The sequence below is a fragment of the Hyperolius riggenbachi genome, chromosome 2 (genome assembly GCF_040937935.1).
Source record: "Hyperolius riggenbachi isolate aHypRig1 chromosome 2, aHypRig1.pri, whole genome shotgun sequence".
NCBI lineage: Eukaryota > Metazoa > Chordata > Amphibia > Anura > Hyperoliidae > Hyperolius > Hyperolius riggenbachi.
The window spans coordinates 318,437,079-318,463,553 of record NC_090647.1 but is presented as its reverse complement, the minus strand read 5'-3'; the positions used below and the strand labels follow the sequence as shown (position 1 = coordinate 318,463,553).

The window sequence follows — 26,475 nt, the reverse complement described above, 5'->3', positions numbered from 1 at the left end:
TTTAAAAAAAAATGCCAATACCCTGTTTTCATTTTGTCGTTATGGGGTACTGAGAACCTTCTGAAGATTTAGAGGCAGAGGGCCAGTACAGCAACCAAACAGTTTATAAAAGTACTGTAAGTTATGCACCATACTCCTCCCCCTTCAGTTTTCCTTTACAAAACCCTGTCTGCTGGTCCATTTTCAGGATAACAGCAAATAATTCAGGATTGCTTACAGAGAACTTAAAGTGAAAGGAATACAGGGGGTGCCAGTCTCATAAACAATGCCAGTTGCCTGACTTTTGAACTGATGCTCTGCCTGTAATGCTGGGCATACACGGCATACAATCTAGCAGATAGTGCGCCGGTATCGAGCCAGCGGCTCAATGCCGGCGCGTCACCGCGGGCACTTCCTTCTCAGCTCTTCGTTTTTGCCTATTGTCCGCCTGTGGGGATCGATCCGGGAATCGATCCACGCGGTGAACGGACATCAGCGGCTCGATTGATAAGAAGAATCTGGGCCGTGTATGTCCAGCATAATACTTTAAAGGAACTAAGAAAAAAAAATTGGCCAGTTACTTACCTGGGTGTTCCAGCCCTCTGAAATGTTTCTGGTCCCTTGCAATGATCCCGCGCTTCTTTGTCCTCCTGGTATCACCCTCCGACTGATGGATGGATGACCCTGTACTGCACACCTTCTCCAACACTCTCCCAGGGCCAGGACCACGCTGCACTTGCACATTAAGCAAAAAAATTGTTACAGCGCAAATGCAGAACATTAGAGAATCTGTATTCTAAAATTCTTACAATAAATAGCATACCATTCTATTCATGATGTTCTCCTGGGCCCCTCTGTGCTGTTTCTGCCACTCCCTGCTGCAATCCTGGCTTGTAATCGCCAGTTTTAGGCAGTGTTTACAAACAAAAGACATGGCTGCTAACCAGAGTGTGATAGGCTGAGAGGAGCGCAGTCTGACTCACACAGAGCCTGCAGGGGGCATGGAGAGGGTGTGTATAGCTTCTATCCTATCACAAGCAGCCCAGCACATTCCTGCCTGAGCCCGACAAAGCAGTCAGAGGAAAGAAGGTTAGATCATATAACAGAGATAATACAGCCACTGTGCAACTAGAAAAGGCTGCAGTAATCCAGACCACATTAGAACATGTATAGGAACTTATAGGATAGAAGAAATAAGGATGAACATTTTGTTACAGTCTCTTTAAATAGTTCCAGAAGCTTGGAATCCAAATCAGAGCCATACCGTAAAAGAGGGAAGCCTCAGGATCCTATTGAGGCTTCCCTCGCTGATTTGAAATCCCCCGTTGTTGAGCGCAGCTCCCCTCCACATCGGAGCCACGCAGCTCTTCCTCTGAAGCATGGCCGCACAGTAGCCGTGCGAGCCAGCATGCGCAGAAGCACGGAGCCCGTGGCTCTGGCTTACTGTGGCATGCGGGCCGGCTCGTCTATTGCGCAGCCACGCTGGAGGAAGAGCTGCGCAGCCCCGATATGATTAGCAACAATGCATCGTCACTAATCTTGTAGGGGCTGTGCTCAGCGACGGGGGACATTAGAGCAGGGAGGGAATAGGATGTTGAGGCTTCCCTCTCTTTAGGCTCGGGTACTCTAAGGCTTTGTTGTGAATAATCAAGTATACTACAGCTTTGTCCTAATGTAAAAAGACCATTAATTTAAAGAGACAGGATGTAGTGGTCACCAAACATTCCAAGGATTAACAGTTTTATTTTTATACTAATATGTTGTTACAGTGAGATGAAGGGATCACACATTTGCACACAAAAATATTAAACATTTACTGCCTGATGTACAAAATGTCCTTCTGCAGCCCGTGAGAGACAGACAAATGCTCCCTCCAAACCTAGGCAAAGGAGGTGCAGCTGGTGCCACTGGTTATGCACAGCAGATGGGGCTCAGAAGCTGCAGTCCTTCTCCACACCTTTTACTCACACCTATAGGTTTAACAAGTGCAACAGACGTGCCTCTGTAGCAGTGAGGTAATAAAGCCATTAAATTACGTTGGAGAACCTTTTGTCTTTAAAAAAAAAAACAGTCCATCTAAAAACCACCATCAGTCCAGGAAAATGTTTTCTTTTTCTTCTGTCTCTACAATGGACAAACAGGTGTCTGCAAATTCTACAAACAAAGGTTCTTGCATGTATTTTTTCAGAGCTTGATCTTTGTTCTCAGTCTGGTCAAGAGAGGCTATAAGTTGCCGCAGATGTGGATTCAGTAATAAATGCTTCAGCTCCTCTGACTGCCCTGTAAGAAGACAAAAACAAAGACTGCTAATAGAGGAAAAAACAATGTAAGCAACGAAACAAAATGGAGTCAAATACTATCTGGAATTAGCAGCAGGTAGCAGCTGGAACTGAAGCTCATCTCCAGGCATTATAATCAGAACACTCAAACATGACTTTTGTGTGGATTATGTAGACAAAAATATTGTCTTGCAATTGTGACATCACCAGACATGCTGAGAAATGAGAGAAGCTTTCTGACATTGCAGGTGGGGCTGCTGCTCCTGGTGCCTGGATTACATCACCACTCTATTCAGGCTGCAGGGGTCAGGCAAAGACTGGACATTTCTCAAAAGGGCTAGCGTTTTGCGTGCGATATGATGTGCGTAATGTTTTGCACGCCAACGCGAATTTGCACGCGAAAATACTAAAATGGCCACGATTTTGCACGCAATTTGGCATTTGCGCATGAAAACCGTTACGTGCGCTATAACAATAGTGCGACCATGATAAGTTATCACAGCTTTGTGAATCAAGCCTATTGTGTTTGCATGTCTATTCTGTAAGGAGTATTGGTGTGAGTGTTCAAAGAGTTAATACTGTCGATTTTGAGGTTTGATTGGCCACACAATATTTAGAACTTCTATTTTACCTTACTTAAAGGACAACAGAAGTGAGAGAAATACGGAGGCTGCCATGTTTATTTCCTTTGAAAGAGGACCGGAACTCTTGCACAGGACAAAAGAAAAACAGAGAAATGCACCCTGTATGTAGAGTTTAGCCTGTCTAATTTCCCCTCATCTGTGACTAATCACAAGTGTAATTTGATTGCTCAGCTGGTTACCTCAGCAGAGCAGCTAATTTGTAAACACAGGATGTTAACTCCATGTCTACTTCCATGAAAAAAAAGGAAGTAGACACTACAGATTTATTGCAGGATTTGTATCAGCTGTAATAAATAAATTATTATTTTCTTTAAATCAGGTCTGTGGAGTTGGTACAAAAATCCACAGACTCCTCGACTCATTTGCATATTACAATCTTGTTGATTGAAAGTATGTAACATGAAATTCGTCTCTTAACTGCCAACGCTTAGGAATTTTAAAAGACAACTGAAGTGAGAAGGATATGGAGACTGCCTTATTTATTCCCTTTAGTCATAGACTAAAACTAGTCCTTGGTAAGAGTACTTGAAAAAGGTACAGGCCGGAACAAAGAACATCTATCAGGCCCTAGGCAATGTAACTGTGGGTACATGTAAGAGTGATGTGCAGGTACTCTGTAGGAGAATGAGGCCATTCTTCCTCTATTACACATTCTTCATGCACAATCTCTGAACCAGGTTTATGGGTGATAGACAACACCTCTGTGTTCAATGTGCACAACATTCTCAGTGGATTCCCTGCAGCTCTGTGGGGAGTGCATATGTATAGTACTACTGTGTAACTAAGTAAGCCTGAGACAGATGAAATTAAAGTTTTATACATACCTGGGGCTTCCTCCAGCCCCCTTCAGGCTAATCAGTCCCTTGCTGTCCTCCTCCACCACCTGGATCTTCTGCTGTGAGTCCAGGTACTTGAGCCAGTCTGGCGTAGTGCGCAAGCACACACACTTCGCCGCCGGGAGCATATTACACCTGCGCAGCACTATTGTGCAGGTGCAGAATGCTCTTGGATGTAGGAGCGTCATGCAGCCAGACTGCGCTGACTGGCTGAATTACCTGGACTCATAGCAGAAGATCCAGGTGGTGGAGGAGGACAGCGAGGGACTGATTGGCCTGTAGGGGGCTAAAGGAAGCCCCAGGTATGTATAAAACTTTTCTTTTCATCCTTCTCAGGTACCCTTTAAATTTGTAGTCACCAAAACAAAGTTTAACAACATTCATGAGCAAAGAGAGCATAAATCAGCATAACCCAGAATTAGTGACACGGCTACACATCAGGCTTTATTCTTACAGCATAGATGTTATTTAGTATATATAAGAGATTCCTGTGTACACATCATATATACAGTCACAATCAGATATGTATATCTGACTTTAAAAATACGGGGAATGTTTTATTGAAACAGCACAAGTAACTCATTTTGATGGGTTTATTTCATTTCTGTGGACTAAGCACAGCTATTACTGCATATATAGATTATTTATGATGACTTATCGGAGAAATAGAACATTTTTATCATATTTTCTATTTCAATTACAGTTTAAATTAGTAGTGGCTGGATGGTGTACTGGTTAAGGGCTCTGCCTCTGACACAGGAGACCAGGGTTCGAATCTCGGCTCTGCCTGTTCAGTAAGCCAGTAATTTAGTCAGGAGTTCTTTGGGCAAGACTCCCTAACACTGCTACTGTCTACTGAGTGCGCTCTAGTGGCTGCCTCGCAAGCGCTTTGAGTCCGACAGGAGAAAGGCGCTATACAAAAAAAAGGTATTTAAAAAAAAAAAAAAAAAAAAGGCAAATTCATCAGGAGTTGGAGCATTTTTCCCCCGAATCCAGGCACCCAAAATTGCCCCGACTCCACAGCCCTGCTTTACATGTTATTATGCTGTTGCTCATCTTTTAGAGCAGAGAGCCAGTTGAATTCAAGTCCGCTTTAAAGGACAACTGAAGCGAGAGGAATATGGAAGCTGCCATATACATTTCCTTTTAAACAATACTAGATGCCTGGCAGTCCTGCTAGTCTATTTGGCAGCAGTAGTGTCTGAATCACACCAGAAACAAGCATGCAGCTAATCTGGTCAGATTCTGATGTCAGAAACACCTGATCTGCTGCGTGCTTGTTCAGGGTCTATTGCTAAAAAGTATTAGAGGCAGAAAATCAGCAGGATAGCCAGGCAACTGGTATTACTAAAAAGGAAATGCCGGCGCGTTCACGCCAATCGACGTGGAACAGTCGGCTAGGGGTTAACGTGGCCATACATCAGACGATTTTACAGGGCTAAACTGTGCACACGCACAAGTCTAAGGCCTCTTGCACACTGCAAGCAATTCAGATTCCGCTTTTTAATCTGTTTTTACTTCCGATTCAGATTCAGATTTGCAGTTTGCTCCTTGCACACTGCAAATCTGAATCTGAATCGGAGGTAAAAACTGATTAAAAAGCGGAATCTGAATCTGAATTGCTTGCAGTGTGCAAGAGGCCTAAAACACACATGTGCAGTGAAGTAAAGCTCTCGTGGACTAGCGCTTCCTTTAGCTGTACACGTGCAGTTCGGAACTTGCACCTGTGCAGTTATGGAATTCTTCCCAGAAGATATTCAATGGAGGGATCCAGTCAAATACATAGGACGGAGAAAGAAAGGCACCCCCCGAAGACAGCAAGCAGCTTCAGGAGGCCAAGCATGATGTAATTTAGACCACCATGGGCTTCTTTCAATTATTTCTCCTCAATTCAGTGGTGCTTTAAAGAACACGTGACACCCATGCTAACCTAGAAATAAAAATATCATATAAAAGTAGATAAATCCTACTTACATAACAGATGTATTGCACTGCCTGTGACAATCCAGCCTCGAGATCTGCTCCCGTTAGCGTACGCAGGGAGTACGGGCACAGACAGACAACGAGACCGGTTGCTGGATCGTCAGAGGGAAGAAAGAAAAGGCGACAGAGCGTGCCAATCCCGTCTAATCTGCTCCCGTTAGCATACGCAGGAAGTACGGTGAACAGACTGATCATAAAGATTGGTCGCGCAGCTGCTGACAACATGTAATGGGACAAACATCCACCAATCCCGTATTACTAGGCCACTGTTGCCATGCAGCTCTCATGCACTAGAGACTGCTGGAGGCAAATTCACTGTGTGCGTAGTAAACGGTTAAGATCGGTTGGAGGTGCCCATACATGTACAATTCTGATTGTATGTACAATCTGTAAACTAAAAAAATATCGATTTCGCGCTGGAAATCGGGTAAATACACTGCCACCACTCTTTCAGTTCAGTAGGGAGGAAAGAGACTTCCGCTATCATAATACGGTAGCCAGCCCAATCACGTTCGACATGCTCCATTCACCGTTCGGGGAATAGTCACTTCCAACGGCTTAAAGACTGTGAGCAATGTGACGTTAAAGAAAGGTTACTGGGTCCCTATATGATGCAATCTCGAATTGTATTTACAATCGAGAAACGAAAGTTATCGATTTCGCACAGGAAATCTGGTACTAGCTAATCCTAGAAGGAAGAAACTGTTATTTACAACCTAGCTAGCAAATCAACAATTTATAAGCAAATTATAAACAATGCGGTAGTATGACTGACTCTTCAGAGGGCAGATTCATTATAGCAGCAATCAGATGACCAGAAAAGGCACACGACTGAACGATAAAAATCGTTAGTTTATTTCTAAACTACATACACACAGCTTACTTTAGAACAGTTTGGTTTGATAGAGAGTAGAGATGAAAAGAAACAGAATGTCCGAATATACAGTTAAAATACCGTTATTGGTAGTCCATGCGGCAATCAAAGTCCAGAATGGCCGATTGCCATGCGGCCTTAGGCCTTTGTGAGAAAGTCCCAAAATGGCGGTTTTGCCATGCGGCCAGAGGCCTTGTGAGAAATCCAATGGAGATTTTGCGCCAGTGTCCCGCTGGCTGCCCAGATGTTATGAGGCCAGGATTTCAGGTAAAATGGACCCAGAGCTTTCTGGGCTCTCTGTGGTTATAGCCCCCACTCCAGCAAGGAGGGGTTAGGGGGCGTGGATCACACACCTCTTTGGAACAGGAGATCTGCCCGCCCCTCGCATAAACACAAAAATATACCTGACTCATGATAGGTGTGCTAATCTTCCAACCATACAGGTTATGTTAAATCTAATAACATTTTCAGGTCGATCAGAATTTAACGATAACAATGATATCAAACTTGGGGGGTTTAGAGTGAACGGGGACCTCAAAATGCATATCTCTGCTTTGGCAGGGCCTACCGTTAATTCGGAAACATCCAATTGTGTGGTTTGTTCCGAATTTCATAATAAGCGGGTTCTAAAGGCTGTTGCCTATTTGGAAAGTCATCTTTATGATAAAAGAGGGGTTTCATATTTGTGAGATCACAGAAAGGTTTTCCTAAGGTCAGAAGTCTTTTGAAGCTCGGGCAGCAGCCTAGGTGTCAGATCTCCTGCTGAGACTGGGGCCGATCAGACTGGAGAAAACGGCAATTTATGAGCTTCTGTCGGCTGATATCTACCCTTCATCTGATGGATGAGCTAATAAACTCTCTAGGGGGCCACATTAGGCCAGGAAAAACCCTGTCCCATGTAGGTGAGAGGTTTTGTAAGTAGAAGCTACCAAAGAGCCAGGGTTTGCTAGCAGCCAGTGAGTAAGAGGAAAAAAAAGTGGATTTTAAACCAACCAATGTCAGTTTGGTTGGTTTGCGAAGAAACTGATGTTCGTAACTCCATGACGCATTCGATATGTCATATAGACGGCGTCACACTGTCCATGTTATGATTCTTGTGAATTTTATAAAGGAAAAGCAGAGAATTATTCCTATAATTCAGAATCCTATTCTAGACAGTTTCCATCTTGGTTACCTTTCAATGAAGCTAATCCTGACATTATGTCCTCCCTCACTCTTTTTTCTCCTCTTGCCAATTGTGTATTCATTACCCGCCCTCTTCCCAGAGTCTTCAGACACTCCCACTGAGGTCTATACTAGAAAGTGCACGGTCTTATGTCATTAGAAGGAGGGGGAAACAAAGGGAAGAGGAGTAATAGATAAAAAGACCCCCAGCATGCAACTATTTTGCCAGCCGATGGCAATGGCAATGAAAGGGCCAGTGCTCCTAAGGTATGTGATAAGATAACTCCAAACCATAACAGCAGAAAACGTTTTGAATGCAGGATTAGCATCTTTATCACTTTGTACACTCAGACCAGTTGCTGTTGAAATTTTATTTTTATGGTGACAATCCCGTTGTAAGAAAATACTTGAAGCCCAGAAAAGCTACCATATCATAAGCAATACCTAATGACTTTAACTTCTCCAGTGAGACTTTATCAGAGTCCTCATCTTCATTCAGCAAATCTTCAACTAGAAGAAGAGACAGTTATTTACTTTCTAGCCAAAAATAAAACAAAGAAAAAGGCTTGCTTTTAATCTTTTTATATAGTTTTAGTATCCAGGCCTGAACAGCTTGCAAGGAACCAAGGCAAGTGTCATAGTATAAAGTAGAAAAGAGAATGCAAGGTTCAGAAGGTGCCAGACAGATAGACAGAACACATAAGTAACTGCTGCCTTTATGGAACTGGAAGACTGTGTACAGTGCAGCAAGGTATAGTAAATAGAACAATTAAGTTTAAACTGACTTTAACCCCCTTGGCAGTACGCAGTTTCTGAGGCTGCGTCCGCTGGGAGGTTTTTTGTCCCCAACATTTTTTTTAAACGCTTTAGCCAGCATTTCGCTAGCTAAGCGTATGTGAAAAAGCTGCTCCGGTCCACCCCCATGCCCGCCGATCGCGGCCGGCTATACATACCTTGCCACAATCCCACGAAAAGCGCAGTTTCCCGATCGGCTTCCGACGTTGCTATGGCGACGATCGGAGATGACATCATCCGCAATCCTGATCGCCGTCATCGCAAAGCCTGGAGCCGATTGGGCGGCTGCGCCAGCGTGGGAACGCTGGGGGGGGGGGGGTGTATACGTATACCGGAAGGTATTGCGGGCGATCGCGGGGGACCGGAGCAACTTTATGCATATGCTTAGCTAGCGAACCGAAAGTAGGAGGCGCCAAAAGGATAAAGTATGGTAAAATTGTTCAAAATGTTCGGGAGGCAGTGGTGGACTCACCACCCCCAGACACAAAACTGTTGATTTTTCAGCACGAAAAATCGACAGTTTTGTGTCTGTTTGGGGATGGTAAGTCCACCACTGCCTCCCGAATATTTTGAACAATTTTACCATACTTTATCCTTTTGGCGCCTCTCTTCACCTCCTACTTTACCAGTGTCCACCCCCGTGGTGGATAGGGTGTTTTATACCCTTATTTCCTGATCTACAGAGAGCGACATCTTAGTCCTGAGTGGGGACAGGTCTAATCTCCTCACCTGCCTATACAGTGGTTGCCTGTGTGGTAACCCTGGTTTGCGAGTATAAAATTGCCTACAATTTACTTTACTCAAACAATTATACAATTATAACAATTTACTTTTCTCCCTATTCCAATACATACTACTTTATATTGGGCTCTCAATTTCCCTCTTTCTTATGACTTTAAAGTGTTCTTTAAATGGATTAGAGAATTAAAGGACAACTGAAGTGAGAGGGAGCAATACCAGTTGCCTGGTTGTCCTCCTGATCCTCTGGCTCTAATACTTTTAGCCATAGACCCTTAACAAGCATTCAGCAGATCAGGCGTTGCCCTACAGTATCAAACGCTGATGACAGATCGAGAAGGATGAGTATGGAATAATGGCCTTTGGATATAGCAATAAGAAGATCATTGGCCACTTTAGTAAGGGCTGTTTCTGTGGAGTGGTCAGAGCGAAAGCCAGACTGGAACTGATCAAGCAGGGAGTTAGATAAATAATGGTTTAGTTCAGAATGTATGTAAGTAATAATAATCGTTACTTCCTTGTTCAACTCAATTTTCCAGAGAGATCTGTTAGAACTGTCACCACTGCTAGCCTTCTGCTGATCAATGCAGAACAATGCTATGTCAATTAATACGTTGGAATTGAGGACTGTGCCCTAAATGTTCTGTTGATTTATTTTGATTGTGTTTTTTTTTTTTTTAATAATCTCTAATGGATTAAAACAATTGAGTAGTGTATGGGCCTGAATTACCCTAAAAAGATCCCCCATGTGACTATGGGGTGAAGTTTGGGGTCTTGTCAATGTAGGAAGGAGGACCGAAAAAAAAAATTAGTCTGAAGTGAACCAGAGACAAAGCCCCCTCATGTATTTCACCATATGTATCAGTGGGAACATTAGAGAAAACACCTACGCTGCTCTTTGCTTCATCCTTCGCTGCTCAGCCTTCTTAACAGCCCTGATATAATCCCTGACTGAGCATTCAGTCTGGCTTTGCTCAGGAATCATTATAGCAGAGTCTTTCTTCTCCGATGTATTTTCAAGCCCAAGCCTGCCCCCTTCTGGCTCTGCTATAATGACTTAGCTATAATAATTCCTGAGCAAAGCCAGACTGAATGCTCAGTCGGGGATTTTATCAGGGCTGATAACAAGCGTGCTGAGCAGTAAAGGATGAAACAGAGCAGAGTCGGTGTTTTCTCTAATGTTACCATTGATATACAGTACAGACCAAAAGTTTGGACACACCTTATTCAAAGAGTTTTCTTTATTTTCATGACTATCAACATTGTAGATTCACACTGAAGACATCCAAACTATGAATTAACACATGTGGAATTATAGTACATAACCAAAAAGTGTGAAACAACTGAAAATATGCCATATTCTAGGTTCTTCAAAGTAGCCACCTTTTGCTTTGATTACTGCTTTGCACACTCTTGGCGTTCTCTTGATGAGCTTCAAGAGGTAATCACCTGAAATTGTCTTCCAACAGTCTTGAAGGAGTTCCCAGAGATGCTTAGCACTTGTTGGCCCTTTTGCCTTCACTCTGCGGTCCAGCTCGCCCCAAACCATCTCGATTGGGTTTAGGTCTGGTGACTGTGGAGGCCAGGTCAGCTGGCGCAGCACCCCATCACTCTCCTTCCTGGTCAAATAGCCCTTACACAGCCTGGAGGTGTGTTTGGGGTCATTGTCCTGTTGAAAAATAAATGATGGTCCAACTAAACGCAAACCGTATGGAATAGCATGCCGCTGCAAGATGCTGTGGTAGCCATGCTGGTTCAGTATGCCTTCAATTTTGAATAAATCCCCAACAGTGTCACCAGTAAAGCATCCCCACACCTTCTCCTCCATGCTTCACGGTGGGAACCAGGCATGTAGAGACCATCCGTTCACCTTTTCTGCGTTGCACAAAGACACGTGGTTGGAACCAAAAATCTCAAATTTAGACTCATCACATCAAAGCACAGATTTCCACTGGTCTAATGTTCATTCCTTGTGTGCTTTAGCCCAAACAAGTCTCTTCTGCTAGTTGCCTGTCCTTAGCAGTGGTTTCCTAGCAGATATTCTACCATGAAGGCCTGATTCTCCTCTTAACAGTTGTTCTAGAGATGTGTCTGCTGCTAGAACGCTGTGTGGCATTGACCTGGTCTCTAATCTGAGCTGCTGTTAACCTGCGATTTCTGAGGCTGGTGACTCGGATTAACTTATCCTCTGCAGCAGAGGTGACTCTTAGTCTTCCTTTCCTGGAGCGGTCCGAATGCGAGTCAGTTTTTTTGTAGCGTTTGATGGTTTTTGAGACTGCACCTGGGGACACTTTCAAAGTTTTCCCAATTTTTCTGACTGACTGACCTTCATTTCTTAGGCTGCTTTCACAGTGGGACGTTACAGGCGCACGTTGGAGCAGCCTGTAACGCACCCCAACGCACAGCAATGAAAAATCAATAGGCTGTTCACAGTGCCCACGTTGCGTTACATTGTAACGCAGCACGTCTACATAACGTACTGCATGCAGTACTTTACACGCGGCTAAGCCGCGTTAGACTGTTTGCACAAGCTCAGTAGGTTTTTTTTTTCCAATTTATTGGCGGAGAGGAGGCGGGGAGAGGCCGCTACGTAGCCAGGCACATGGCTACTTATTATTTACTGCACTTGCAGCGTTTACATCCTGGAGCGACCGCGGATTGGCTGGCGGGACCACGTGATGCGGAGAGCTCCGCTCACATGGTCTCCGCAGTGCCTCCGACAGAGCAGGTGCACCAAGAGCTGCTTGTAACGCGGCTCTTGGTAGCATCCTGCTCCAACACCACCAGGCGTTGCGTTAGGGGCACGTTATGTGCCCTATAACGTCCCCTAAACGTAACGTCCTGGTGTGTAAGTAGCCTTAAAGTAATGATGGCCATTCGTTTTTCTTTACTAAGCTGCTTTTTTCTTGCCATAATACAAATTCTAACAGTCTATTCAGTAGGACTATCAGCTGTGTATCCACCTGACTTCTCCACAACACAACTGATGGTCCCAACCCCATTTATAAGGCAAGAAATCCCACTTACTAAACCTGACAGGGCACACCTATGAAGTGAAAACCATTTCAGGTGACTACCTCTTGAAGCTCATCAAGAGAATGCCAAGAGTGTGCAAAGCAGTAATCAAAGCAAAAGGTGGCTACTTTGAAGAACCTAGAATATGACATATTTTCAGCTGTTTCACACTTTTTGGTTATGTACTATACTTCCACATGTGTTAATTCATAGTTTGGATGCCTTCAGTGTGAATCTATAAATGTTCATGGTCATAAAAATAAAGAAAACTCTTTGAATGAGAAGGTGTGTCCAAACTTTTGGTCTGTACTGTATATGGTAAAATACAGGAGGGTGCTTCGTCTCTGGTTCACTTTAAGAATCGCAGCAGAGTCAGGTTCTGTTCCCACTTGAGCGGAGAACAGACTTTTTTCGTTCTCTGCTCATTGCTAAACAGACAGTGAATTTTATAAATAGAGCAGTTCACACTTGTCACGCTGCATCGGATCCCCTGCAGTAAGATAACCACACTTCTGTGCAGTCCACGATAATCCCGGGCAGGTGGATGGGCTCCTCCATATAGCCTATGGGGTAACATCTGCCCCACGCTACAGCTGGGCCATAGAGAACCATCAGAGCGGGCACTACACTGTCCGCTCCCCTCTGTCTTCACGTGATCCGGCACAAGTGAGAACCCTGCCCTGAATAACACTTTCACAGATTAAAACCCATTACCTGTGTATTGCAGGGCACGTCCTCCAGCCGTTACTGGGGCTTTCTCCTTTGAAGAATTGGCTGTTTCTTGCGCAACACATGTTTCTATAAAACAGCAAAACAATGCAAAAACTTGAAAACAAAAAATAATATATATGGTACACCTTTTCATTCATTCTGTAAATTCAGTTAGAACAAAAACATTAACTATACCCACACAGAGACCCCAACTGTTGCAACCCCCACCCCTCACATAGAAATGTAGGACATACAACAGGGATATGGGAGGGAGCAGGCTGGTGTTGTACTTTATTTTCTGGTGGAACTCCATGGACGTATGTCTTTTTTCAACCCAGATAACTATAACTATGTAAGGATGATTCACTAATAAGCCAAACTACATGATGAACTTAGACTATGTTAGGGACACCCATATATAACTAAGCTAGTGATAAGATTGTAAACTACTCTGATGTTGGATACACACAATGACATCTTCTGCAGACATTGTCACAGAAAGGTGTAATGCCATTAAAGTGGACCTGAGCTCTTGCACAGGACAGAAGGAAAACGGAGAGAAATGCACCCTGTATGTATTTAGAGAGTTTAGCCTGTCTAATTCCCACTCATCTATGTCTAATAAGTTGTAATTTGATCTCTCCCATGTCACCTGACTGTCATGGCAGTTAGCATAATAACTACTCGCTGGTAGAAGTTAATTAGATCAGGTAAATGTACCAATAGTGCAGTGTGGCAGTTAGAAATAAAAGACAAGACAAATAACATTTATATTGCGCTTTTCTCCTTGCGGACTCAAAGCGCCAGAGCAGAGCAGCAGCCACTAGGGCACGCTCTATTGGCAGTAGCAGTGTAAGGGAGACTTGCCAAAGGTCTCCTACTGAATTAGTGCTGGCTTACTGAACAGGCAGAGCCGAGATTCGAACCCTGGTCTCCTGTGTCAGAGCCCTTAACCATTACACCATCAGCCAATACGATAGGGAGGTTCTCATCTGCATGGTAATGCCTATTCATAACTCACTAAACAATAGATGGGCAGATTACTCAGGAGGCTGGAAAGCTGCAGTATTGTACAATGACAACACCCACTATGCATCACATCAGCAACGAATAGATCAAGAACTGAACAAATAATTCCCCAATGAATCACATTTATACTATTAATGTGTTTTTGGCTTTATTATTTCTGGAAGAGTTCCTTTCGTAACCAGGCAGTAAAACAGAAAGAGCAATACCTTTATGTGTCTTGCAGCAAGAAAGGGAGCAGCTGTATGGGGGGGAAAAAGAAATATGTTAATGACACCCATATCACCATCCACACTAAACCACCACCCACAAGTGCGTCCATGCATACTTAAGCAAGCATGGATGCAGCTGCATTCGCACACCACAACTGCTCAGTCTATACCAAGCCAGGCACACTCAGGCAGGGAACACACTTGCTAGAAATGTGTACATTTAAAAAGGCGCATGAATGCGCTGACTATTGCCCCGCTCATGAAACCCTCATAAGCGTTTTTCCATGCATTTTTAGATCACTCTGCTTTTTTCTACATGACGTGCGCATTTGGAATTCCATTACATCCAAAAAATCAAGTAATACACTTGAAAAATCAGGGGCAAGGGATTGGGAATTGCGGAGCAGTGCTTTTCAGCGCTGCTAGATTTGGGCGCAGCCAGCGCCGCCATAGACTATAATAGGAATCAGTCTATACTGCTGTATCCTGCGCCCAAGTCTACCGGCGCCGATTTCAAATGTACTCTGGGAATTGTGGGGAAAATGCCCCTGCTAGTGTGTTCCCACTTCCCAGCTGCCCCCCCACAGGTCTCATGCATACTTCTAGCCTGATAAGCGTTTGTATTATGCCACCATTTAATGACCAGTGCAGTTTAGCAGGAAACTTCACAGGGAACAGTTCTACAATCGCAGCATCCTCTACACTCAGCAGGGGTCCCCAACCTGTGGTCCGCGGCCCACTGCTGGTCTGTGGGACATTTGCAGTTGGGCCGCAAGACAGTCCTCTTGCCCAACCCCCACACCCCGGTGGCCGCTGCTACTGTTACTTTAGCCGGCGGCCACTTAACCACTTCAGGACTCAGCCTTTACCCCCCTTAAGGACCAGCGCTGATTTGTGCCGGGTGGGCTCTACAGCCCCCAGCACAGATCAAATAACAGGCAGAGCGACAAGATCGCCCCCCTGCTGGGGGGGGGGTCTGATCGCTCCTGCATGTGTGTGGGTGGCGGGGGTACCTCAAAGCTCCCTCCACCGCAGGATTCCCCCTCTCCTCCCTCCCTTCCCCGGAGATCCGAGGCTGCACAGGAACGGATCTGTCCTGTGCAGCCTCTAACAGGCTCCTGCCTGTCATGTGACAGCGATCCCCTGCCGCTGATTGGCCGGGGATCGCTGATCTAGTACAACGCTGCTACTGTTAGCAGCGTTGTAAAAATGTAAACAAAGCGGATTATTTCCGCTTGTGTTTAGATTTAGCCTGCGAGCCGCGATCGGCAGCCCGCAGGCTATTCACGGAGCCCCCCGCCGTGAATTGACAGGAAGCAGCCGCTCGCACGAGCGGCTGTTTCCTGATTAATTAGCCTGCACCCGGCGACGCAGATGTGCGTCGCTGGTCCTGCAGCTACCACTTTGCTGACGCGCGTTATGAGCGGGCGGTCAGCAAGTGGTTAATCTATATTCCCCTCTCATGTCTGCCGTGTAGTGATTCCCAGCAGCGCGCCGCGGCTGCTGTGAGGAGGCAGGAAGCAGGAGAGTGGTTCCCATAGTAACGGCGATACACATCACCGCTACAGGAAGCCGCTCTCTCCTGCTTCCTGACTCCTCCTCACAGCAGCCGTGGGGCACGCTGCTGGGAATCACTACATGCCGGACATGAGAGGGGAATAAGCACGCGCCCGGCTAAGTTAACAGCAGCGGCGGCCGCGGGGGGCACTATACTACCCATACTAGGGCGCTATACTGGGGCACTGTACTAGCTATACTAGCTATACTGGGGCTATACTGGGCAGTGGGCACTATACTAGCTATACTGGGCACTATACTAGCTATACTGGGTAATTATACTAGCCATACTGGGGCAACTATGCTAGCTATGCCACCGCACCCTGACCCCCCCCCCTTAACCCGCTGCGCACAACACTGTCCTCCAGGATGCGTGCACTCAGTCCCGCCCCCTGCCCGCAGTCCCCGAAGAAAAATTTAGTCAGAAAGTGGTCCCCGGCCGAAAAAGGTTGGGGACCCCTGTTCTACAGCACAAAACTTTGTGATTGGCTAATTAATGTTTGTTTACTACAACCTATCCGAAACCTAGCAGTTCGAAACCCGGTGTGGTGAAATTTTTTGCAACTTTATCAGATTTTGCAACCGGTTGCATTTATTTATACGTATAGCTATCAGAAAGTGCAACCTAACCATTGACTTTAACCTAACTGTATCAGAAAATGCAACCCAACCAAACCCTACTCTCACACAGAACCCTCCCCTCTTGCTCAACTAATAACCCCCCCTGGAGGGAACAATCCCCCCTCTTCCTCAACTAATACCCCCCCCCCCCCCTCTTGCTCAACTAATAACCCCCCCCTGGAGGGAACAATCCCTCTTCTAGCCCAATGGGATCTGTGGTTGCAAAAAATTACAGGCGTGTTAACAGAGAGAAGCCACGCCTACACAGTCATACACTGTCCTCTATGGCAAGTTGCAAAATATGATGGGTAGCAAAATTTTGCACTACACCGGCCAACCATTCAATCAAGTTAGTATAATTTCCTGCTGGATCCCCACCTGTTTGCCACTGACTTTCTGCTGAGGACAAGGGAAGCTGCTGAGCATATTAAGATCAGTACTGCTTGAAAACAAATGGTGATTCTGCTCAACTCCTGCTCGCATCTCAAGAAAATGATCACAACACATGACAGTCAATACTCACTATCGCTCTCTGCACCGGGGACAGCGGTACTTGGCGGTGTTATCTCCGCACATGCAACATGCGGCTTCCATCCTGCCCACAGCAATGATCACACACACGCAGCTCTTCCGGGCTACAGCCACTGGTACAGATCATAGGCACGTGATCGAGGAGGGCGGGGGTGTCGTACGCGCTAACGCCTGCAGGGGGAGCTAAAGAGACGTTTCATTCATTCATAATATCCATAATACAGTACAGGAACTGTATTATTGATATAGCGGTTACTGTTACCTTCACGTTGCTTGCTATTTGGCCATGTCTCTAATTCCTAGGTTCTCAACATGCGGTACGCGTACCCCAGGGGGTACATCTGATGAGTCCAGGGGGTACTCGGGCTTGATATACTTGACCAAGAATAACAAATTTAGAGATTTAGAAAAGTATAAATCTTATTTAAACAACATCAAATTAGTATTTTAGCTAATTAAAAGCAATAATAAATGCTTGCACATTGTTTAGAACCAATTATCATGTACTACGATTAAATATATATTTGTCAGGGGGTACTTGTGATCATGTTTACTATGCTAGGGGGTACTCGATGAGTACAGGGTTTTAAAAGGGGTACACACTTATAAAATGTTGAGAAACACCGCTCTAATTCCAGGCATTCATTTATTCAGTTTAAAGAGGAACTGTTGTGAAAATAACATAATGAATACAATTTGCTTATTATTTACAATATTCGTTTATAAATTATTTATTCAGTGTATGCTCATTGTAAAATGTTTCCTCTCCTTGATTTACATTCTGAAATGTATCAAAGGTTGTGACATCTTTAGTTCTGCCAGATGATCTGTGCAAAATGTGGAATGTTCCTTTCTGAGATGTCTATGCACAGAGGAAGATATAGCTTTGCAGTTGGAAAAGCTGTTATTTCCCACAATGCAAGGAGGGTCACAGAGAGCAAACTGTCAGGACCATGGTCATAACATCACACGTAGAGATGGCCCAAACCTCTGATTTTCGGTTTGCAAACCTCCCGCGAAAGTTCATGTGAACAGCAATAGACTTTAATGGAGAGGCGAACTTTGAAAACCAGAAAAATTTATGCTGGCCTCAAAAGTGATGGAAAATATGTTTCAAGGGGTCTAACACCTGGAGGGGGGCATGGCGGAGTGGGATACACGCCAAAAGTCCCCGGGAAAAATCCGGATTGGATGCAAAGCAGCGTTTTAAGGGAAGAAATCACATTGAATGCTAAATTGCAGGCCTAAAGTGCTTTAAAACATCTTGCATGTGTATACATCAATTAGGTAGTGTAATTAGAATACTGCTTCACACTGACACACCAAACTCACTGTGTAACGCACCGCAAACAGCTGTTTGTGTAGTGATGGCCGTGCTGGACTGGTGTGCATCATGGCCAGAGTGGACGCCGTGGCGGTTTTCAAGCATATATGGTCGCCGGGCTGTGGTAGCTCAATGATAGAACAACAGTGACTCTCCAGCTGATCAAATTTGGTCTGTCAACGATGAAGCAACGACCTTATTAACTTTGGTGTGCCACGCCCCTCCCCCCCTAGAGACACTCATATAGCCGGTGGTCATTGCGTCGTTGTGATACGCAAGCCCCTTCACCGGGGCAAGGTAATGATCACGAAGGGCAATGAGCACATGTACATGAATTTTGTTTTGTTGTTGCACCTGCAGTGCAGCCAGAAAAATTAGGCAAGCATGTACACACACTAGAAAAATTTGTATAGTGGCCGCTGCTAGCAGCGGCCTTAAAAATTCAGGAATCCACCTGGAGTCCTGGACCATGTTGGTGGTGGTGGAGAAGGCAGTCAAGCGGCCTGCAGGCAGAGATGCTGTGTGGGGAGCGACTTAGTCTTGGGGCAGGCAGCCAGTCACACGGCGTGCAGGCAGAGATGCAGTGTGCGGGGACTGACTGTTACGATCTGCATCTGCTGGTAAATTCCTGCATGAACTAACTTTGCTTCACCAGCAGATGTCACCAGCCTCCTCCATGAATTTACAACCTGAACTTTCCTCTGCCCACCAGCAGAGGGCGGACTGTCTAGAGATCTCTCCACAGACAGGGAGGAGGCCTGGACTGTCACATGGTCTCTCAGCATGGCATTTAAGCCACACCTGTGAACTGGCTAGTTGCTAGCTCTTTGTTCCCGGTTCTAGCCCTCCTGTCCTGAGTTCCCTGTTCCTGGTTGTATTGTTCCTTGTTTCCCTGCTCTAGTGATCTCCCGGTTTTGACCTTGTGCCTTGTATACCGACTACTCTTTGCCTAGCGATTACTGTACTGTTTTGATCTCCTGTGTATGACCTATGCTTGCTGACTATCCGTGTGTCTCCTCCTCGATTATAATCTGTATTTTGTAGATATATTCTAGGCTTATGTTGTGTTATTATTCCGGATCCAGGGTCAGTGTGCACACAATTCTATACACTGGATCTACTCTGCATAACTCACTTTATGCAGAGAGGTCCTTGTATAAACCCTGATTTCATACCTTGTATGCTTATTGAATTTCCGCCTGTATTTGATGCAGTGTATTGTATGTGTGTTGCCTGCAAGTTGATACCGATTGTTTCCGTGCATGAGTTAATGCACAGTATTACCTTATTTTCATTTGATAATAAATCCTTTATTATTCATTTACTCCTGGCTTGTCAGTCTTTTCCTAAACAGTGACATCTCTGCCTGGTTGCGGGTTTGTGCGTTGGTTTCTGCTTGCACCAGGTGCAGCGCACAAACTCCATGCAAATTATAACACTGACTTAGTCTTCGGGTGGGCAGTAGCCCTCCAGGATCCATGCCTCATTCATTTTGATAAAGGTGAGGTACTGAACACTTTTGGTACTTAGGCGACTTCTCTTCTCAGTGACAATACCTCCGGCTGTGCTGAAGCTCAGGCCACATGTCAAGCCTGCGCACCCAGTAGTCCAAGGGTTCATCGCTGTTCACAGTGTCTACATCCGCACTTAAGGCCTGGTAGTCGGCTACCTGCCGGTCCAGGCGTTGGTGGAGGGTGGATCCGGAAGCGCTAAGGCGAGGCGTTGGACTAAAGGATGTCCACATGTCCGACATCACCATGAGATCGCTGGAGCATCCTGTCCTTGCCTGCGTGGACATGGGAGAAGGATTACTGGCAGTGGTACCTTTATTGCGTTGTGCTGTGACATCACCCTTAAACGCATTGTAAAGCATAGTTGCCAGCTTGTTCTGCATGTGCTGCATCCTTTCTGCCTTCTGGTGAGTTCGTAACATGTCTGGCACTTTGTGCCTATACCGATGGTCTAGTAGCATGGCCACCCAGTACAGCTCATTCCTCTTGAGTTTTTTTATACGGGGGTCCCTCAACAGGCTGGACAGCATGAAAGACGACATCTGCACAAAGTTGGATGCAGACGTACTATCCATCTCCTCTTGCTCTTCCTCAGTGACATCAGGCAAGTCCTCCTTTTCCCTCCAGCCATGCACAATACCACTGGAACATCGAGCAGCACAAGCCCCCTGCGACGCCTGCTGCGGTCTTTCTTCTGCTGCCGCCTCCTCCTCCTCCAAAGAAACACCTTCCTCATCATCCGAGTCTGACTCCTCTTCCCCACACGACTCTTCCTCCTCCTCCCCCCTCTGTGCTGCCGCAGGTGTTGAGGAAACATCTGATTCTGATGTAAATTGCTCCCACAACTGTTCCTGCCGTAACTGTTCCTCTTCACACATTCTCCACAGCTTGATCCACAACTCTACGCACGGCACGCTCCAGGAAGTAAGCGTATGGGATCAAGTCGCTGATGGTGCCTTCACTGCGACTCACCAGGATAGTCACCTCCTCAAACGGCCGCATGAGCCTGCATGCATTTTGCATCAGTGTCCAGTTCGGGGGCCAGAACATACCCTTCTCCCCAGATTGTGTCCTTCCACTGTAATTGTACAGGTACTGGGTGACGGCTTTCTCCTGTTCTAGCAGGCGAGAGAACATGACCAGGGTCGAAGTCCAGCGAGTCGGGCTATCACATATCAAGCGTCTCACCGGCAAGTTGTTTCTCAGCTGAATGTCCGCAAAGCGTGCCATGGCCATGTAAGACTGCCTGAAATGCCCACACAACTTCCTGGCCTGCTTCAGGACGTCCTCTAAGCCTGGGTACTTTGACACAAATCTTTGAATGACTAGATTCAGCACATGTGCCATGCAGGGTACATGCATCAGCTTTCCCAAATTCAATGCGGAAATGAGATTGCTGACAATGTCACACACCACGTTGCCGATCTACAGCTGGTGCGGGGTCAGCCACTGATCCACCTGTTTGTTAAGAGCAGCCAGGAGAGCTGGTCCAGTGTGACTCTCCGCTTTGAGGCAAGACATGTCTAATATGGCGTGACACCGTCATACCTGGCATGCAGCATAGGCCCTGGGGAGATGGGGCTGTGTAGCTGGAGAGGAGATCGCAGCACCAGTAGAGTTGAACTGCCACTCAGCCGAGGAGGACGACGACAGCGAAGAGGATGTAGCAGGAGGAGAGGAGGTGGCAGGAGGCCTGCCTGCAAGCCGTGGAGGTGTCACAAGTTGGTCTGCTGCACAGCCACATATTCCCTGCTTGCCATCGTTCACCAGGTTGACCCAATGGGCTGTGTAAGTTATGTGACTGCCCTGACCGTGCTTGGCAGACCAGGCATCCGTGGTCATGTGGACCCTTGACCCAACACTGTGTGCCAGAGATGACACCACTTACCTCTCAACTTCACAGTACAGTTTGGGTATTGCCTTTTTAGAAAAATAATTGCGGCCTGGTATCTTCCACTGCGGTGTCCCAATGGCCACAAATTTACGGAAGGCCTCAGAGTCCACCAGCTTGTATTGGTAACAGGTGGCAAGCTAACAGTTCCGCCACACCAGCTGTCAGACGCCGGGCATGGGGGTGACTGCCAGACATTGGCTTCTTACGCTCAAATATTTCCTTTACGGACACCTGGCTGCTGTGGGAAGAGGAGCAGGAACAGCTCAATGGCAGAGGCGGAGTGGAGGAGGGTGGCTGTAAAGGTGCAAGGAAGAAAGCGGCTGAAGATGCTGCACCTGAAGGAGGAAGAGGAGAAAGAGGGTGGCTTTTTATTTTGTGTGCTGCTTTTGCTCAGGTGCTCTTCCCATTGCAGTTTGTGCCTTTTCTCCATGTGCCTTCATAAGGCACTTGTCCCTACGTGAGTGTTGGCCTTTCCACGGCTCAATTTTTGGAGGCAGAGAACAGATGGCATTGCACCGATCTGTGGCAGACACATTAAAAAATGTCCAAACCACTGAGCCCCCCTGGGGTGATGGCACTATGGTGGTGCTCTCTGGAACTCGCTCTCTCCAGCCACCAGACTCGTCCCCACCTTTAATACCTTCACACAAGCTCTCAAGACTCACCCTTTCATGCTCGCATACCCCCCTACACCAGCACCATAATATGTTCTGTTAGACACCCTCTCAACAGATGCACCTATTGTCTCCACCCTTTAGATTGTAAGCCTCTGGCAGGGCCCTCTCCCTTTGTGTTTCCACCTTGATTATGCAATCTTACTGACAATCATCCCTTTTGTGGACTAGAACAATCTCTATTTTGACCTATGACACTGTACTGTTATCAAATCATTTACATGATCTTGTTTTGTTGTGAGTTTCCTTTATGTCCTACCTTGTATGTTAACCCTTTTATCTATTGTGCAGCGCTGCGTAATATGTTGGCGCTTTATAAATTCAATAAATAATAATAATCAGCAGCTGACGTTGAAGGGCATGTTGGCTGGCTGGACATAGGTGGCAATACATGGCGCCTTACACTGCCACTAGCTGTTTTTGACGACGAGCTCCCCCTGCTTCTTTCAGGAACTCGTCTCCTCCTACTCTTCTCTGACTCCCCTTCTTAACTGTCCCCTTGGTCATCTTGTCTATTAGGAACCCATGTGGGATCCATATCATCATAATCATCCTGCCCAGCTTCGCTTGCCTCAGACACCTCCAAAACTGCACCAACAGCAGGTACTTCATCATTCTCCTCCTCACTAATTACGTCCATAGTGTCACCGCCTAACTCAGACATTTGAGGTGGTGTAACTTGCTTAGCGCCTTCATCTGGTTGTAACAATAATGGCTGTGAATCAGTTAATTCCCCACCAATTAACTCCTGCGAAGTGTCAAATGCAAGGGATGTGATGCTTGTAGTAGCGCTGGTGGCTGCGGAAGATGAAGTGTTCTGTGTTAAATAGTCAACCACGTCCTGACAATCTTGGGAGTTGATGTGACGTGCCTTCTTCTGAGCACTGTACTTTGGGCCAGGGGCGCACGAAATCACATCAACACGACCTCGCATAGACCTGCCGGGTGGCCTTTCTCTGGGTCTGCCTCTACCTCTGCCTGTTTTGTCCGTTGTGTCCATATCGGGAAGGGGGGGGGGGGGGGGGGATGAAGTGAAATGTATGCACTGACTTGACTAATACAATGTGCAGTCATACAGGTGCAGTTAACAGGTATGTACATAGTGGTCGATCACACTGCGTGCACTTAGGTGGGTGCACTGAACACAACAGGTAGGTATGTGCAGTGATGAGGTGGGTGCACTGAACACAACAGGTAGGTATATGTAGTGATGGGTATTACAATGTGCACCTGTCACACACAGACAGGTAGCGGACAGGCACAGTGACACCGCGTGCGCTCAACTCACGTAGGTAGGTGGGTGGGTGCACTGTAAACAGGTAGGTAGCTATATGCAGTAATGGGTATCACAATGTGCACCTGTCACACACACAGGTAGTCACTGAATGTGCTGGGCCTGGCAGTGGCACACACAGAATATGAATTATCAATGCTGTCTATGCAACACGAGTGTCAGTGGGACACACAGAAAAATAATAGATCACAAGAACAAGATTAGCTCGCAAAAGAGCTGTTGTGGGGTGCTATTTTAGCAATAAGAATCAGCAAGGAGCAAGCTAACAAGCCTACAAGAGCCTAACTAATCTTTCCCTATGAGAGTCTGCAGCAGCAGCAGCAGCCGCTGTCCCTTCTCTATTTACTGCAGGCACACGAGTGATTCAAATGGCCTGCCTTTTATAAGGGGGGGGGGGGGGGGAGTGGCTCCAGGAGGGAGTGTAGCCTGATTGGCTACAATGTGCCTGCTGACTGTGATGTAAAGAGTCAAAGTTGACCCTAATGGTGCATTATGGGGGCGAACCAAACTTCGGGAAAAGTTTGCGGTTCTACGCGAACGCGAACCACCGGATGTTCGCCAGCGAACCGTTCGGGCCATCTCTAATCACACGGTGGGAGGGGTTTCACAATAAGCTATACAGTCCCCCTGATAGGGGGTCAGCTACTATAAAATGATGTTCAATCTTTAGTTAAAGTTACTTTAAAGTGGTCTGAAACTCTGACATAACATTCAACAAAAATGTATTTTCCTATGTTTTATTACTCATACTTTTATCATATTTGCTTTTGTGCACACGTAATATTGTCGGTTTACAAATTACAAGTTTCCAAAGTGTAGTTTTTCTTACCCGGAAAGCTGGCATTGCATTTTCTTCTTTTTATATTATAACTGCTGTCCAGTGTTTAACAAATAAAAAAAGATACTGTTATCTCCAGTTTGGATGCGGATTTGAAGCTGAATAGCTGGAGAAAGTGCTTTGTTTAACCATTTCAGTGATGTTCAGCTAGACTTTTTGTTCTGGCATAGTAGCTTTCAGGCTGTGAGAAATATTTTAGAGCAAAGTAGAAATGCTGGCTTTCAGACCACTGTAAGTTAGATCAAGTAAACAATAAATACTTTCTTTATGTTGATTAACCCCCATGGCCCATGCAAATTCTTACTGTTTGCAAAATGAATGGATGTCTGCAGAATGATGGAGAGCAACGCTTCACAACTAGTGGAATCTGAGTGGGGTCCAATGTTGTCCTATAAATGTTGGTGCTATTTGCTGCATAGGAAAAATCGAGACCGATTGCCTGATGCATCTTCACGTGGGTATTGAGCTTCAGGCTACGTTCACAGTGATGCATTGCAGTGCTGCATAGTGTCTGCATTGTAACACAGAGCATCGCACTGCAATGGACCACCCTAAGCGCCGTTCACAGTGCAGTATTATTATTATTATTATTTATATAACTCTTTACAATCAGAACAACCAGCAATACAAAAACAGACAATGTTGATGAGTGGTTTTAGACATCACCAATACTGGTGCATGCTCATATGATAAATTACACCAGAATAAGAAACACTAGGAGGAGGTATCTGCCCTTGCGAGCTTACAATCTAGAGCAGGCATGGGCAAACTTGGCCCTCCAGCTGTTGAGGAACTACAAGTCCCACCATGCATTGCAGGAGTCTGACAGCCACAGTCATGACTCATAAAGGCAAATGCATTGTGGGGTTTGTAGTTCCTTAACAGCTGGAGGGCCAAGTTTGCCCATGCCTGATCTAGAGGGTAGTGGGTTGGAGAAATCAGAGAAGGAAACGTAGGCTTTAGTGTATGAGGCAGTAAGCCTCCACTGCTACCTATAGAAAATTATAGGCCTGTTTGAACATAGGTGTGTTTTGAGAGAACATTTGAATATTTCCAGGTTCAGAGCATGGCGGACTGGCTGTGGAGAGCATTCCAAAGGAGAGGTGATGCTCGTGATAAGTCCTGGATGGGAGGGAGTGAGAGGAGGTGACTAAGCTAGAGGACAAGAGGGTCTCCTGGTAGGAGCGAAGGTTCCGGGTGGGATGGTATCTGGAGGTCAGTGAGGAAATGTAAGGTGACAACTTACTGTATGTAAAGCTTTGTATGATAGGTTGAGGAGGAGTTCAAATTGGATCCTTTAGGCAACAAGTAGCCAATGGAGAGATTGGCAGAGAGGGGCTGCATCAGATGAGCGGGAGGAGAGGTGGATGAGATAGGCTCCAGAGTTCAGTAGGGACTGAAGAGGTGCCATCTGGTTTTTGGTAGACTGCAGAGTAAGGTATTACAATAGTCAAGATGGGATATGATTAAAACATGTACGAGCATTTTAGTAGCCTCTTGTGACAGAAAGGGACAAATTCTGGAAATGTTTTTGAGATGCAAGTAGCAGGAAATAGTTAAAGGGACCCTGAGCAGTGCATAGAATGAAACATTTCACTTACCTGGGGTTTCCTCCAGCCCACCGTAGGCGGCGAGGTCCCCTGGCATCCTCCTGGCACTTTTCTGTGTCCCTCCGGTGGCTCCCGTTACAGCATGCAGGGAGGTGGGGGAGCGGCCAGGGAGAGCTTCCCAATAGCAGCTCTGGAAACCCTGCAGGAAAGCCCCTGGAGGGCACTTCTAACAGAGAATCCCTCTCTGTGTTAACTCCAAATATTGTCGCTAATCTCGGGGGGATTATAGCGGGGGGGGCTGACAGCAGCAGAGTGGGGACACAGAGGCATGTCGTGAGGCAGAGAACATGCCTCTGTGTCCCATCTGCCCCCCAAAAAACACCTCGGGTTCTCTTTAAGGAAACAAGATGACATGAATAAAGAGA

The 26,475-nt window shown here is 46.0% G+C and overlaps 1 protein-coding gene across 1 annotated transcript; it reads right to left on the bottom strand.

Annotated features, from left to right (window-relative positions):
- Nucleotides 1–1,702: 1,702 nt before the first annotated feature.
- On the bottom strand, nt 1,703–17,085 carry ZNHIT3 (zinc finger HIT-type containing 3). Its single transcript, XM_068265463.1, has 5 exons — nt 16,958–17,085; nt 14,254–14,285; nt 13,022–13,105; nt 8,204–8,269; nt 1,703–2,259 (listed from the first exon to the last, which is right to left on the bottom strand). Exons 1-5 carry the CDS (start codon nt 17,026–17,028, stop codon nt 2,069–2,071), a joined length of 444 nt encoding a protein of 147 aa, XP_068121564.1. The 5' UTR covers nt 17,029–17,085; the 3' UTR covers nt 1,703–2,068.
- Nucleotides 17,086–26,475: the final 9,390 nt, after the last annotated feature.